The following is a 17,396-nucleotide window of genomic DNA, read 5'->3' as shown; positions in this document are numbered from 1 at the left end:
AAGAGAGGACACACACCCACACAGGCACACACACACACAACACACTTCTCAGAGACACCCTGTTAAAACCGTGCTGAAAAGCAGAGACTCACATTCTGTCACATAAATCCTCGGTCACATACGGTACCAGTAACTAGTTCTAGAACACCTGCTCATTCCAGGGTTTTTATTCATTTGTACTATTTTCTACATTGTAGAATAACAGTGAAGATATCACAACTATGAAATAACACATATGGAGTCATGTAGTAACCAAAAACGTTAAAATGTATTTTAGATTCTTCAAAGTAGTCACCCTTTGCCTTGAAGACAGCTTTGCACACTCAAGACAGCTGGCATTCTCTCAACCACCTTAGTTCATAGTTCTGGTGTCTTCACTATTATTCTACAATGTAGAAAATAGTTTTAAAAAATTAAACCCTGGAATGAGTAGGTGTGTTCTAACTTTTGTGTGCAAACAAAAGTACTTCACTCTCCTTCTACTTCTTTCTCTCTGTCTCTATCTCACTCTCTCTCTCTGTCTCACTCTCTCTCTGTCTCTGTCTCACTCTCTGTCTTTGTCTCACTCTCTCTGTCTCTGTCTCACTCTCTCTCTTTATCTCACTCTCTCTCTCTGTCTCTGTCTCACTCTCTCTCTCTGTCTCACTCTCTCTCTCTGTCTCACTCTCTGTCTCTGTCTCACTCTCTGTCTCTGTCTCACTCTCTCTCTCTGTCTCACTCTCTCTCTCTGTCTCACTCTCTCAGAACAGTGCATAACTAAGTGACAGTACCTTGTACTCCTTCCCAGCGGAGAGGCAAGGGTTGGGGACACACTGTGGGCAGCAATGTCCTGGCTGGATCACCAGATTATCGAGCTGTTGGAGACACACACACACACACACACACACACACACACACACACACACACACACACACACACACACATCAGACGTGTGACAAATTGTGCGGCAATGGAATCACAATGTGTGTGTGAGTACGTGCGTGTGTGCGTGAGTGTTTGTGTGCGTGTGTGTGTGTATGTGCGCGTGTGTGTGTGTGTGTATGTGCGCGCGCGCGTGTGTGTGTGTGTGTGTGTGTGTGTGTGTGTGTGTGTGTGTGTGACAGTAGTACTAACCGGTTTGCAGGCGACAGGTTGGCACTCTGCTGCATAACACTGAGGTAGGCCGTTATTACACACACACTTAGAGCACGGGCTGGGACTCCACTCTTCCCCATCCCTGTACTCATGGTCCTCCCAGGAACAGGAGGCTGTGGAGACACACACACACACACACACACATACACACACGCACATACACACACACACACACACACACACACACACACACACACACACACACACACACACACACACACACACACACACACACACACCATGCACAGAGTGTAAGTACAGTAAAGTGTGTGTGTGTGTGTACACTCACTACACCCGTTAGTGAGATGCAATAGATAATGTATGGTATGTATTATACATCAGGCAGTAGAGTGGACAGCCCCAGGGGTCCCTAACACAGGAACAGAGTATTATACATCTGGCAGTAGAGTGGACAGCCCCAGGGGTCCCTAACCCAGGAACAGAGTATTATACATCTGGCAGTAGAGTGGACAGCCCCAGGTGTTCCTAACACAGGAACAGAGTATTATACATCTGGCAGTAGAGTGGACAGCCCCAGGGGTCCCTAACCCAGGAACAGAGTATTATACATCTGGCAGTAGAGTGGACAGCCCCAGGTGTTCCTAACACAGGAACAGAGTATTATACATCTGGCAGTAGAGTGGACAGCCCCAGGGGTCCCTAACACAGGAACAGAGTATTATACATCTGGCAGTAGAGTGGACAGCCCCAGGGGTCCCTAACACAGGAACAGAGTATTATACATCTGGCAGTAGAGTGGACAGCCCCCAGGGGTCCTTAACACAGGAACAGAGTATTATACATCTGGCAGTAGAGTGGACAGCCCCCAGGGGTCCTTAACACAGGAACAGAGTATTATACATCTGGCAGTAGAGTGGACAGCCCCCAGGGGTCCTTAACACAGGAACAGAGTATTATACATCTGGCAGTAGAGTGGACAGCCCCAGGGGTCCTTAACACAGGAACAGAGTATTATACATCTGGCAGTAGAGTGGACAGCCCCAGGGGTCCTTAACACAGGAACAAGTGCAAGTGGAGTCAGAACAAATATGATCTATACACTGACAAGATATTGAACTGTCTGTTCTAACAATGGGAATAAATATCCGCAAAGGCGTAAGGTGGGCAGGAGGAGTGGACATCTGCACTGAGCTAAAGGCTAGAGCTGCCGCTTTCAAGCAGCAGGCCACTCATCCGGACGCTTATGAGAAATCCCGCTATGGTCTCCGACGAGCGATCAAACTGGCAAAGCGTCAATACAGGACTAAGATCGTATCCTGCTATACCGCCTTGACACTCGTCAGGTGTGGCAGGACTTGCAAACTATTGAAGATTACAAAGGGAAACCCAGCCGTGAGCTGCCCAGTGACACGAGCCTACCAGACAAGCCAAATGCGCTTCTATGCTGGCTTCGAGGCTAGCAACACTGAACCATGCATAAGAGCACCAGCTGCTCTGGGCGACTGTTTGATCTCCCTCTCCATAGCCGATGTGAGTAAGACCTTTAAACAGGATAACATTCAAAGGGCCAGATGGATTACCAGGATGTGTACTCAAGACACCAGCTGGCAAGTGTCTTCACTGAGATTTTCAACCTCTCCCTGACCCAGTCAGTAATACCTACATGTTTCAATCCGACCACCATAGTCCAAGGAGAAGAGAGATGGGGAAGAGAGGGTAACCAAGGTAACCGTTCTAATTTACCATCACATGAAAGGCTGGTCATAGCTCTCATCAACACCATAATCCCAGACACCCTGGACCGACTCCAAATCGCATACCGCCTCAACAGATCCAGAGATGACGCAATCTCTGTTGCACTTCACACCTATGTGAAGTGCGCTCAGGCACGTGTGCGCTCCTGCACGTGTGCGCTCAGGCACGTGTGCGCGGGCATCACTAGCTTTGAAGCGCTCCTTTTTTGGGGTCCCAAGTCAAAAGAAAGTTTGAAATCACTGAGCTAGCAAACAGACTGCTGATTTGCTGTACAGCTATAGTATCTGGTGCAGCGCAAACGTCACATTGTAGGGGGAGGACTGACATAAATTAATGCAGCTCCCGAAAAAATTTGGTGAGCCAAACTATGATCTGTTTTCTTTACTCACCTGCAATTGGGCATCAAGCAACAATTACTGGCACAGGCTTACTGGTCTTTTGTTGAGCCAAAATGGCTTGAAATTCATCATTTACCTATGAAGCTTGCGTTTGGAACTTGTTGTTAAAATTAATTATTACATCATCAAAAATGTGTTGTAGACAAAATGATTAAAATGGCTGTCTGGTAACCTCAATAAATATACAAAGATTTGTAGTTGAACAACTCATTGACTGTCTAGATTTTTTTAACTGGACTCGAAACATTACTTGAAATTACTTGTGACTCGAATCGACTTGCTCTTAAAATGGATGACTTGGACTTGACTCGAGGCTCGACCCGTTCTACTTGGGACTTGACTCGAGGTTCGACCAGTTCTACTTGGGACTCGACTGGACTCGAGGCTCGACCCGTTCTACTTGGGGCTGGACTGGACTCGAGGCTCGACCCGTTCTACTTGGGACTGGACTGGACTCGAGGCTCGACCCGTTCTACTTGGGACTGGACTGGACTCGAGGCTCGACCCGTTCTACTTGGGACTGGACTGGACTCGAGGCTTAACCCGTTCTACTTGGGACTGGACTGGACTCGAGGCTCGACTCGTTCTACTTGGGACTGGACTTGACTCGAGGCTCGACCCGTTCTACTTGGGACTGGACTCGAGGCTCGATCCGTTCTACTTGGGACTGGACTTGACTCGAGGCCTGACCCGTTCTACTTGGGACTTGACTCGTTCTACCTGGGACTGGACTGGAGACTTGAACCTCGTGACTTAAGACTTGCTTGTGACTCGAATAATAGCGACTTGGTCCCATCTCTGGTTAGTCTATGAAACATGTGACAAATAAAATGCGATTTGTTTTGAACATTCTTGTCAACTGCGATATAAAATCGCGAAACATTACGAAACGTTCATTCTTTTTTGTGACATCTAATTGTTAGTTACAATCTTGTCCCATCGCCGCAACTCTCATACGGACTCGGGAGCCATGCGTCTTCAGAAACACGACCCTGCCAAGCCGCACTGCTTCATGACACACTGGTCGATTAACCCGGAAGCCAACCGCACCAATGTGTCGGAGAAAACACCGTACAGCTGGCGACCGAAGTCAGCTTGCAGTCTCCCGGCCCGCCACAAGGAGTTACTAGAGCGCAATGGGAAATGGGAAATCTCGCCTTAGACCACGGTGCCACTCAGGAGGCCACAAAATGTATTTTCAATCAAATAAGCCATACAAAAAGACTTGGTCTGCTTCACGCTTTATTATTGCGCGGACAAGTTTTGGGGAGGAGTGCAAAGAAAAAGCCTTATCTCAGACTGGCCAATAAAAAGAAAATATTAAGATGGGTAAAAGAACACAGACACTGGACAGAGGAACTCTGCCTAGAAGGCCAGCATCCTGGAGTCACCTCTTCACTGTTGATGTTGAGACTGGACAGAGGAACTCTGCCTAGAAGGCCAGCATCCTGGAGTCACCTCTTCACTGTTGATGTTGAGACTGGACAGAGGAACTCTGCCTAGAAGGCCAGCATCCTGGAGTCACCTCTTCACTGTTGATGTTGAGACTGGACAGAGGAACTCTGCCTAGAAGGCCAGCATCCTGGAGTCACCTCTTCACTGTTGATGTTGAGACTGGACAGAGGAACTCTGCCTAGAAGGCCAGCATCCTGGAGTCACCTCTTCACTGTTGATGTTGAGACTGGACAGAGGAACTCTGCCTAGAAGGCCAGCATCCTGGAGTCACCTCTTCACTGTTGATGTTGAGACTGGACAGAGGAACTCTGCCTAGAAGGCCAGCATCCTGGAGTCACCTCTTCACTGTTGATGTTGAGACTGGACAGAGGAACTCTGCCTAGAAGGCCAGCATCCTGGAGTCACCTCTTCACTGTTGATGTTGAGACTGGACAGAGGAACTCTGCCTAGAAGGCCAGCATCCTGGAGTCACTACTAAACTGTTGAAGTTGAGACTGGTGTTTTGTCATCCTGGAGTCACCACTAAACTGTTAACGTTGAGACTGGTGTTTGGTCATCCTGGAGTCACCACTAAACTGTTGAAGTTGAGACTGGTGTTTGGTCATCCTGGAGTCACCACTAAACTGTTAACGTTGAGACTGGTGTTTGGTCATCCTGGAGTCACCACTAAACTGTTGAAGTTGAGACTGGTGTTCTGCGGGTACTATTTAATGAAGATGCGTTGAGGACTTGTGAGCCATCTGTTTCTCAAACTAGAAATTCTAATGTACCTGTCCTCTTGCTCAGTTGTGCACCGGGGCCTCCCACTCCTCTTTCTATTCTGGTTAGAGACAGTTTGCGCTGTTCTGTGAAGGGAGTAGTACAGTGTTTTTCTGATTCTGATGCTCTAGATACTCAACTAGTCTAAAGAAGGCCAGTTCTATTGTTTATTTAATCAGGACAGCAGTTTTCAGCTGTGCTAACATAATTGCAAAAGGGTTTTCTAATGATCAATTAGCCTTTTAAAATGATAAACTTGGGTTTGCTAACACAACGTTCCATTGGAACACAGGAGTGATGGTTGCTGATAATGGACCTCTGTACGCCTATGTAGATATTCCACACAAAAAAAATCTGCCTTTTCCAGCTACAATAGTCATTTACAACATTAACAATGTCTACACTGTATTTCTGATGGACAAAAAATGTGCTGTTCTTTAAAAACTAAGGACATTTCGAAGTGACCCCTAACCTTTGAACGGTAGTGTACAGTTGAAGTCGGAAGTTTACATACACCTTAGTCAAATACATTGAAACTCAGTTTATCATAATTCCTGACATTAAATCCTAGTACAAATGTCCTGTCTTAGGTCAGTTAGGATCACCACTTTATTTTAAGAATGTGAAATGTCAGAATAATAGTCTTAGAATGATTTATTCCCAGTGTGTCAGAAGTTTACATACCCTCAATTAGTATTTGGTATCATTGCCTTTAAATTGTTTAACTTGGGTCAAAAGTTTTGGGTAGCCTTCTACAAGCTTCCCACAATACGTTGGGTGAATTTTGTCCCATTCCTCCTGACAGAGCTGGTGTAACTGAGTCAGGTTTGTAGGCCTCCTTGCTCGCGCACGCTTTTTCAATTATGCCCAGAAATTTTCTATGGAATTGAGGTCAAGGCTTTGTGATGGCCACTCCAATACCTTGACTTTGTTGTCCTTAAGCCATTTTGCCACAACTTTGGAAGTATGCTTGGGTTCATTGTCCATTTGGAAGACCCATTTGCAACCAAGCTTTAACTTACCGACTGATGTCTTGAGATGCTGCTTCAATATATCAACATAATTTTCCTACCTTATGATGCCATTTATTTTGTGAAGTGCACCAGTCCCTCCTGCAGCAAAGCACCCCCACAACATGATGCTGCCAACCCCATGCTTCACGGTTGGGATGGTGTTCTTCGGCTTGCAAGCCTCCCCCTTTTTCCTCCAAACATAACAATGGTCATTCTGACCAAACAGTTCTATTTTTGTTTCATCAGACCAGAGGACATTTCTCCAAAAAGTATGACCTTTGTCCCCATGTGCAATTGCAAACCATAGTCTGGCTTTTTTGTGGCGATTTTGGAGCAGTGGCTTCTTTCTTGCTGAGCGGCCTTTCAGGTTCTGTCGATATAGGACTCGTTTTACTGTGGATATAGACACTTTTGTACATGTTGTTTCCTCCAGCATCTTCACAAGATCCTTTGCTGTTGTTCTGGGATTGATTTGCACTTTTCGCACCAAAGTACGTTCATCTCTAGGAGACAGAACGCGTCTCCTTTCTGAGTGGTATGACGGCTACGTGGTCCTATGGTGTTTATACTTGCGTACTATTGTTTGTACAGATGAACATGGTACCTTCAGGCATTTGGAAATTGCTCCCAAGGATGAACCAGACTTGTGGAGGTCTCCAATTTTTTTTCGGAAGACTTGGCTGATTTATTTTGATTTCCCCATGATGTCAAGCAAAGAGACACTGAGTTTGAAGGTAGGCCTTGAAATACATCCACAGGTACACCTCCAATTGACTCAAATTATGTAAATTAGCCTATCAGAAGCTTCTAAAGCCATGACATCATTTTTTTGTAATTTTACAAGCTGTTTAAAGGCACAGTCAACTTAGTGTATGTAAACTTCTGACCCACTGGAATTGTGATACAGTGAATTATAAGTGAAATAATCTGTCTGTAAACAATTGTTGGAAAAATGACTTGTGTCATGCCCAAAGTAGATGTCCTAACCATATATACAGTGCCTTGTGAAAGTATTTGGCCCCCTTGAACTTTGCGACCCTTTGCCACATTTCAGTCTTCAAACATAAAGATATAAAACTGTATTTTTTTGTGAAGAATCAACAACAAGTGGGACACAATCATGAAGTTGAACGACATTTATTGGATATTTCAAACTTTTTTAACAAATCAAAAACTGAAAAATTGGGCGTGCACAATTATTCAGCCCCCTTAAGTTAATGAAATGTGGCAAAAGGTCGCAAAGTTCAAGGGGGCCGAATACTTTCGCAAGGCACTGTATATACAGGATCTGAAAAAATAAACCCATATAAAACCATATTGTTGTTTTTTTTTTAATGTAGGTCTGCGATGAAGTCAGCCAGGCAAAGACGCTGGAAAGAAATCCCACCTGAAGTCTTTATAGGATTTACAGCGTGAGATTTGTAATAGCAAAGGGAATTCCCAGTTCAGGCGCTAACTAGCTATGTAGCCGCCATGCGTAGCGCTGCAGGGGGCAACCACAACATATAAATAATATAACTGACAGATACCAGCTAACCTTTTGAAGTCCTCAGGCAACGGCTCAAACAGACTCCGAGTCTGGCAGGCTTTCCCCAAGGGTTGGCAACAGTATTACACATTATATGATGCCAACCACAGTACAGGCAATACCGCCCCTCTGCCTAGCTCTGGTCCCTGCCTGAAAGAGTATGGCTTCTATTGGATTCAATTTACCATTTTGATGACAGATGACCTGGATCTGTTGTTGCTTTGGAGGCCATTTTGAGGTGTTAAACTGGAAAGTAAAGCAGAGTTGGTATGAAACTTACCTCCATGACGGGCACACTTGGGGCAGCAGTCTCCGGCGGGGGTGAAGGCAGTCTGGTCTGGGGGGCAGGTGAGAGGAGGACAGGGTCTCTGTCTACAGGATACACTACCCCCAGAACACACACACACCTGGCACTGGGGGGCATTCCACTGACTGTCATGCTGTGGATGGGTGGATGGTGGGGAGGGAGGGAGGGAGTAATGTTTACTCTTCATTTTTATTGTTTATTTCACTTTTGTATATTATCTACCTCACTTGCTTTGGAAATGTTAACATATGTTGCCATGCCAATAAAGCCCCTTGAATTGAATTGAATTGAATTGAGAGGGAGAGACAGACAGACATATATACAGACAGACAGACAGACCGAGAGAGAGAGAGACAGACAGACAGACAGACAGACAGACAGACAGACCGAGAGAGAGAGACAGACAGACAGACAGACAGACAAACAGACAGACAGACAGACAGACAGACAGACAGACAGACAGACAGACAGACAGAGAGACAGACAGACAGACAGACCGAGAGAGACAGACAGACAGACAGACAGACAGACAGACAGACAGACAATGAAAATGTAATCTTGACCGCTATCTGTAATGTAATCTATCTGTAATCTATAAATCTCTAATCCAGTGTAATGTAATCTATCAGTAATCTATAAATCTCTACTCCAGTGTAATGTAATCTATCTGTAATCTATAAATCTCTAATCCAGTGTAATGTAATCTATCAGTAATCTATAAATCTCTAATCCAGTGTAATGTAATCTATCAGTAATCTATAAATCTCTACTCCAGTGTAATGTAATCTATCAGTAATCTATAAATCTCTAATCCAGTGTAATGTAATCTATCTGTAATCTATAAATCTCTACTCCAGTGTAATGTAATCTATCTGTAATCTATAAATCTCTAATCCAGTGTAATGTAATCTATCAGTAATCTATAAATCTCTAATCCAGTGTAATGTAATCTATCTGTAATCTATAAATCTCTACTCCACTGTTTCACCTTCCTAGCCCCAATCTAAAATAAATGTTGAACACAACCTTCAGTGTATAACAACATAAATCATTATTCTGCTACTGTGCCACATATACCCGAATACAGTTTAATCTCCTCTCCCCTTCACCAACCCACAGAGAGCTTTTGGAAGACCCAGGCAAACCCTCTAAAGAAACACGAGTTCCCTGCCTCAGGAGTAGAGCCTTGTGAAAAGTGTGAAAGACACTTGATGCTTCAGAGACACCAATGGAATCCTAAACCTCAGGCCAAAGTGGCTTGTTAGAAAGCTTGTTCTACCTAAAAAGATTGGCCGCCAGCCATCTCTCTCTCGTTGCTCCCAAATGGCACACTATTCCCTACATACAGTAGTGCACCACCAAGGGCCCTTAGGGTTCTGGTCAAAAGTAGTGCACTAAACAGAGAATAGGGTGTGATTTGGGACAAAGGCTCTGTGTGAGATGGCGAAAGAGGAGGAGCTAACAAGAAAGAGATTGTGTGTTGAGAGGGGAGAGGGGAGAGGGGAGAGGGGAGAGGGGAGAGGAGAGAGGAGAGGGGAGAGGAGAGAGGAGGGGACAGAGGAGAGGAGAGAGGAGAGAAGAGGGGACAGAGGAGAGGAGAGGAGAGGGGAGAGGAGAGGAGAGAGGAGGGGACAGAGGAGAGGAGAGGAGAGGAGAGGAGAGGAGAGGAGAGGAGAGGGGACAGAGGAGAGGAGAGAGGAAGACAGATGTTTTCTCTGGTCCTCCACAGTGGACCGTGTCACCTACTGACCCCATAAACAGCTTCTTTATGCTGACAAGAGCCCTGGGAGGAGGGCAGGCACTCTGGACAACACTGGTTGGGAGGGATCCTCAACCGCTCTCCCTGAGGAGACACACAGACAGAATACAGTATCAGTTCCCTGTAGTTGACAACCATGTTAATGCAGGATGGAAAGAGAACTGTGAATGGCTCTTCTCCTTTGGTCTATTTTTATAACCCTTTAGTGAAAAATACAATAAAACGGGAACATATAGAGACAGATTCATTTAAACAGTTAGACCCTAAATGCAGAACGGAAGACAAAATGTGATCTGTGGTTAAAAGGTCAATGATATTTAAATTACAGTCAATTCAGGAAAACCCAACTCCATTTCTCTTAAAGGTCATATTGGGTAAAATGCCATTTTATCTCTGTTCTTTCTTAGTCAGGTCAGTAAATAAATATCAATTACGGTCCCATTCTGATTTGCTTCTAACAGTACCAAAAATTAGAACAGGTCATGGTAGAAATAGTTTTAGTTACTTAGCACCATTGTCCTGGAATTCTCTCCTGAACATTTTAAAATGTGATGATCTAGTTTCGTTGGTGGAGTTTAAACACTTGATCAATGTACAGTCGTGGCCAAAAGTTTTGAGAATGACACAAATTTCCACAAAGTCTGCTGCCTCAGTGTCTTCAGATATTTTTGTCAGATGTTACTATGGAATACTGAAGTATAATTACAAGCATTTCATTAGTGTCAAAGGCTTTTATTGACAATCACATGAAGTTGATGCAAAGAGTCAATATTTACAGTGTTGACCCTTCTTTTTCAAACCTCTGCAATCTGCCCTGGCATGCTGTCAATTAACTTCTGGGCCACATCCTGACTGATGGCAACCCATTCTTGCATAATCAATGCTTGGAGTTTGTCAGAATTTGTGGGGTTTTGTTTGTCCACCGCCTCTTGAGGATTGACCACAAGTTCTCAATGGGATTAAGGTCTGGGGAGTTTCCTGGCTGTGAACCCAAAATATCAATGTTTTGTTCCCCGAGCCACTTAGTTATCACTTTTTCCTTATGGCAAGGTGCTCCATCATGCTGGAAAAGGCATTGTTTGTGACCAAACTGTTCCTGGATGGTTGGGAGAAGTTGCTCTCGGAGGATGTGTTGGTACCATTCTTTATTCATGGCTGTGTTCTTAGGCAAAATTGTGAGTGAGCCCACTCCCTTGGCTGAGAAGCAACCCCACACATGAATGGTCTCAGGATGCTTTACTGTTGGCATGACACAGGACTGATGGTAGCGCTCACCTTGTCTTCTCCGGACAAGCTTTTTTCCCGATGCCCCAAACTATCGGAAAGGGGATTCATCTTTGAAAATGACTTTACCCCAGTCCTCAGCAGTCCAATCCCTGTACCTTTTGCAGAATATCAGTCTGTCCCTGATGTTTTTCCTGGAGAAAAGTGGCTTCTTTGCTGCCCTTCTTGACACCAGGCTATCCTACAAAAGTCTTGCCTCACTGTGCGTGCAGATGCACTCACACCTGCCTGCTGCCATTCCTGAGCAAGCTCTGTACTGGTGGTGCCCCGATCCCGCAGCAGGTCCTGGTGCTTGCTGGGCTTTCTTGGGCGCCCTGAAGCCTTCTTCACAATAATTGAACCATTCTCCTTGACGTTCTTGATGATCCGATAAATGGTTGATTTAGGTGCAATCTTACTGGCAGCAATAAACTTGCCAGGTGAAGCCCCTTTTGTGCAAAGCAATGATGACGGCACATGTTTCCTTGCAGGTAACCATGGTTGACAGAGGAAGAACAATGATTCCAAGCACCACCCTCCTTTTGAAGCTTCCAGTCTGTTATTCGAAGTGATCTCCAGCCTTGTCCTCGTCAACACTCACAGCTGTGTTTACGAGATAATCACTGACATGATGTCAGCTGGTCCTTTTGTGGCAGGGCTGAAATGCAGTGGAAATATTTTTTGGGGAGATTCAGTTAATTTGCATGGCAAATAGGGACTTAATTGCAATTCATCTGATCACTCTTGATAACATTCTGGAGTACATGCAAATTGCCATCATACAAACTGAGGCAGCAGACTTGGTGAAAATTTATTTTCGTGTCATTCTCAAAACTTTTGGCCACGACTATATATATCATAGAAGAGTGTAATTGTTTTTAGTCCAGATGTTTGGGTTTTTAATGTAACATATTTTTGTTGTACTGTATGTGTGTTTATAGTTTTGTTTAATGTTGTGTATGTAGGTTGTTTTGTCTGAAACGTTGTTCCCCCTGCTGCTATTGGACCAGGTCTCTATTGGAAAAGAGATATTATCTCAATGAGAAAACCCTGGATAAAAAAAGGTTAAACAAAAAAAATAAAATGCTTTTCGATGACGAAAATGTTGAATTGGAATTTGGTTAAATTCCTAAATTGATTGGAATTGAAACGAGCGGATATACTGTTTGGATTTACCTCCCCCATCTGTCCTCCTGCATCACATCATCATTCTGTCTTTCTAGGCTGAACTACCTCCCCCATCTGTCCTCCTGCATCACACATCATCATTCTGTCTTTCTAGGCTGAACTACCTCCCCCATCTGTCCTCCTGCATCACATCATCATTCTGTCTTTCTAGGCTGAACTACCTCCCCCATCTGTCCTCCTGCATCACATCATCATCATTCTGTCTTTCTAGGCTGAACTACCTCCCCCATCTGTCCTCCTGCATCACACATCATCATTCTGTCTTTCTAGGCTGAACTACCTCCCCCATCTGTCCTCCTGCATCACATCATCATCATTCTGTCTTTCTAGGCTGAACTACCTCCCCCATCTGTCCTCCTGCATCACATCATCATCATTCTGTCTTTCTAGGCTGAACTACCTCCCCCATCTGTCCTCCTGCATCACACATCATCATTCTGTCTTTCTAGGCTGAACTACCTCCCCCATCTGTCCTCCTGCATCACACATCATCATTCTGTCTTTCTAGTGTGAACTACCTCCCCCATCTGTCCTCCTGCATCACACATCATCATTCTGTCTTTCTAGGCTGAACTACCTCCCCCATCTGTCCTCCTGCATCACACATCATCATTCTGTCTTTCTAGTGTGAACTACCTCCCCCATCTGTCCTCCTGCATCACACATCATCATTCTGTCTTTCTAGGCTGAACTACCTCCCCCATCTGTCCTCCTGCATCACACATCACCATTCTGTCTTTCTAGTGTGAACTACCTCCCCCATCTGTCCTCCTGCATCACATCATCATCATTCTGTCTTTCTAGTGTGAACTACCTCCCCCATCTGTCCTCCTGCATCACACATCATCATTCTGTCTTTCTAGGCTGAACTACCTCCCCCATCTGTCCTCCTGCATCACATCATCATCATTCTGTCTTTCTAGGCTGAACTACCTCCCCCATCTGTCCTCCTGCATCACACATCATCATTCTGTCTTTCTAGGCTGAACTACCTCCCCCATCTGTCCTCCTGCATCACACATAATCATTCTGTCTTTCTAGGCTGAACTACCTCCCCCATCTGTCCTCCTGCATCACACATCATCATTCTGTCTTTCTAGGCTGAACTACCTCCCCCATCTGTCCTCCTGCATCACACATCATCATTCTGTCTTTCTAGTGTGAACTACCTCCCCCATCTGTCCTCCTGCATCACACATCATCATTCTGTCTTTCTAGGCTGAACTACCTCCCCCATCTGTCCTCCTGCATCACACATCATCATTCTGTCTTTCTAGTGTGAACTACCTCCCCCATCTGTCCTCCTGCATCACACATCATCATTCTGTCTTTCTAGGCTGAACTACCTCCCCCATCTGTCCTCCTGCATCACACATCACCATTCTGTCTTTCTAGTGTGAACTACCTCCCCCATCTGTCCTCCTGCATCACATCATCATCATTCTGTCTTTCTAGTGTGAACTACCTCCCCCATCTGTCCTCCTGCATCACACATCATCATTCTGTCTTTCTAGTGTGAACTACCTCCCCCATCTGTCCTCCTGCATCACATCATCATCATTCTGTCTTTCTAGGCTGAACTACCTCCCCCATCTGTCCTCCTGCATCACACATCATCATTCTGTCTTTCTAGGCTGAACTACCTCCCCCATCTGTCCTCCTGCATCACATCATCATCATTCTGTCTTTCTAGGCTGAACTACCTCCCCCATCTGTCCTCCTGCATCACACATCATCATTCTGTCTTTCTAGGCTGAACTACCTCCCCCATCTGTCCTCCTGCATCACATCATCATCATTCTGTCTTTCTAGGCTGAACTACCTCCCCCATCTGTCCTCCTGCATCACACATCATCATTCTGTCTTTCTAGGCTGAACTACCTCCCCCATCTGTCCTCCTGCATCACACATCATCATTCTGTCTTTCTAGGCTGAACTACCTCCCCCATCTGTCCTCCTGCATCACACATCATCATTCTGTCTTTCTAGTGTGAACTACCTCCCCCATCTGTCCTCCTGCATCACACATCATCATTCTGTCTTTCTAGGCTGAACTACCTCCCCCATCTGTCCTCCTGCATCACACATCATCATTCTGTCTTTCTAGTGTGAACTACCTCCCCCATCTGTCCTCCTGCATCACACATCATCATTCTGTCTTTCTAGGCTGAACTACCTCCCCCATCTGTCCTCCTGCATCACACATCATCATTCTGTCTTTCTAGTGTGAACTACCTCCCCCATCTGTCCTCCTGCATCACATCATCATCATTCTGTCTTTCTAGTGTGAACTACCTCCCCCATCTGTCCTCCTGCATCACATTGTCATTCTGTCTTTCTAGGCTGAACTACCTCCCCCATCTGTCCTCCTGCATCACACATCATCATTCTGTCTTTCTAGGCTGAACTACCTCCCCCATCTGTCCTCCTGCATCACACATCATCATTCTGTCTTTCTAGGCTGAACTACCTCCCCCATCTGTCCTCCTGCATCACACATCATCATTCTGTCTTTCTAGGCTGAACTACCTCCCCCATCTGTCCTCCTGCATCACACATCATCATTCTGTCTTTCTAGGCTGAACTACCTCCCCCATCTGTCCTCCTGCATCACATCATCATCATTCTGTCTTTCTAGGCTGAACTACCTCCCCCATCTGTCCTCCTGCATCACATCATCATCATTCTGTCTTTCTAGGCTGAACTACCTCCCCCATCTGTCCTCCTGCATCACACATCATCATTCTGTCTTTCTAGGCTGAACTACCTCCCCCATCTGTCCTCCTGCATCACACATAATCATTCTGTCTTTCTAGGCTGAACTACCTCCCCCATCTGTCCTCCTGCATCACACATCATCATTCTGTCTTTCTAGGCTGAACTACCTCCCCCATCTGTCCTCCTGCATCACATCATCATCATTCTGTCTTTCTAGTGTGAACTACCTCCCCCATCTCTCCTCCTGCATCACACATCATCATTCTGTCTTTCTAGTGTGAACTACCTCCCCCATCTCTCCTCCTGCATTACACATCACCATTCTGTCTTTCTTTTCTTATTATAACCCACCGTTGAAAAATACCAACAAATGGACATGGATTACAGAGAACAGAGAGGAATGAGGGACAGAGAACAGAGAGGAATGAGGGACAGAGAACAGAGAGGAATGAGGGACAGAGAACAGAGAGGAATGAGGGACAGAGAACAGAGAGGAATGAGGGACAGAGAACAGAGAGGAATGAGGGACAGAGAACAGAGAGGAATGAGGGACAAATAACAGAGAGGAATGAGGGACAGAGAACAGAGAGGAATGAGGGACAGAGAACAGAGAGGAGTGAGGGACAGAAAACAGAGAGGAATGAGGGACAGAGAACAGAGAGGAATGAGGGACAGAGAACAGAGAGGAATGAGGGACAGAGAACAGAGAGGAATGAGGGACAGAGAACAGAGAGGAGTGAGGGACAGAAAACAGAGAGGAATGAGGGACAGAGAACAGAGAGGAATGAGGGACAGAGAACAGAGAGGAATGAGGGACAGAGAACAGAGAGGAATGAGGGACAGAGAACAGAGAGGAATGAGGGACAGAGAACAGAGAGGAATGAGGGACAGAGAACAGAGAGGAATGAGGGACAGAGAACAGAGAGGAATGAGGGACAGAGAACAGAGAGGAATGAGGGACAGAGAACAGAGAGGAATGAGGGACAGAGAACAGAGAGGAATGAGGGACAGAGAACAGAGAGGAATGAGGGACAGAGAACAGAGAGGAATGAGGGACAGAGAACAGAGAACAGAGAGGAATGAGGGACAGAGAACAGAGAGAAATGAGGGACAGAGAACAGAGAGGAATGAGGGACAGAGAATAGTTATCATTTTGAAATGAATAACATAAGGAAAACGTTCAGAAACTGAAACTAAAATCTCCAAACTATGGTGAGGAGGAGATCTGATAGAAGACACTATGGTGAGGAGGAGATCTGATAGAAGACACTATGGTGAGGAGGAGATCTGACAGAAGACACCATGGTGAGGAGGAGATCTGACAGAAGACACCATGGTGAGGAGGAGATCTGTTTGAAGACACTATGGTGAGGAGGAGATCTGACAGAAGACACCATGGTGAGGAGGAGATCTGATAGAAGACACTATGGTGAGAAGGAGATCTGACAGAAGACACTATGGTGAGGAGGAGATCTGATAGAAGACACTATGGTGAGGAGGAGATCTGATAGAAGACAATATGGTGAGGAGGAGATCTGATAGAAGACACTATGGTGAGGAGGAGATCTGATTGAAGACACTATGGGGTGAGGAGGAGATCTGATTGAAGACACTATGGTGAGGAGGAGATCTGATAGAAGACACTATGGTGAGGAGGAGATCTGATAGAAGACACTATGGTGAGGAGGAGATCTGATAGAAGACACTATGGTGAGGAGGAGATCTGACAGAAGACACCATGGTGAGGAGGAGATCTGACAGAAGACACCATGGTGAGGAGGAGATCTGTTTGAAGACACTATGGTGAGGAGGAGATCTGACAGAAGAAACCATGGTGGGGAGGAGATCTGATAGAAGACACTATGGTGAGGAGGAGATCTGACAGAAGACACTATGGTGAGGAGGAGATCTGATAGAAGACACTATGGTGAGGAGGAGATCTGATAGAAGACAATATGGTGAGGAGGAGATCTGATAGAAGACACTATGGTGAGGAGGAGATCTGATAGAAGACACTATGGTGAGGAGGAGATCTGATAGAAGACATTATGGTGAGGAGGAGATCTGACAGAAGACACTATGGTGAGGAGGAGATCTGATAGAAGACACTATGGTGAGGAGGAGATCTGATAGAAGACACTATGGTGAGGAGGAGAT

At 45.5% G+C, this 17,396-nt stretch overlaps 1 protein-coding gene across 1 annotated transcript in view; it reads right to left on the bottom strand.

The window, feature by feature from the left end:
• LOC139389341 (extracellular matrix organizing protein FRAS1-like) overlaps positions 1 to 17,396 on the bottom strand; it is a 342,095-nt gene that overhangs the window by 187,229 nt on the left and 137,470 nt on the right. Inside the window, exons 4-7 of the mRNA XM_071136017.1 lie at positions 10,062 to 10,154; positions 8,285 to 8,444; positions 1,115 to 1,248; positions 771 to 854 (exon numbers count right to left, since the gene is read on the bottom strand). Of these exons, the coding sequence (XP_070992118.1) occupies positions 771 to 854; positions 1,115 to 1,248; positions 8,285 to 8,444; positions 10,062 to 10,154 (471 nt within the window). The remainder of the gene's footprint in view (positions 1 to 770; positions 855 to 1,114; positions 1,249 to 8,284; positions 8,445 to 10,061; positions 10,155 to 17,396) is intronic.

The sequence above is a fragment of the Oncorhynchus clarkii genome, chromosome 30 (genome assembly GCF_045791955.1).
Source record: "Oncorhynchus clarkii lewisi isolate Uvic-CL-2024 chromosome 30, UVic_Ocla_1.0, whole genome shotgun sequence".
NCBI lineage: Eukaryota > Metazoa > Chordata > Actinopteri > Salmoniformes > Salmonidae > Oncorhynchus > Oncorhynchus clarkii.
Note: the sequence above shows the minus strand (reverse complement) of the source record. Positions and strands in the feature narration are given on the sequence as shown.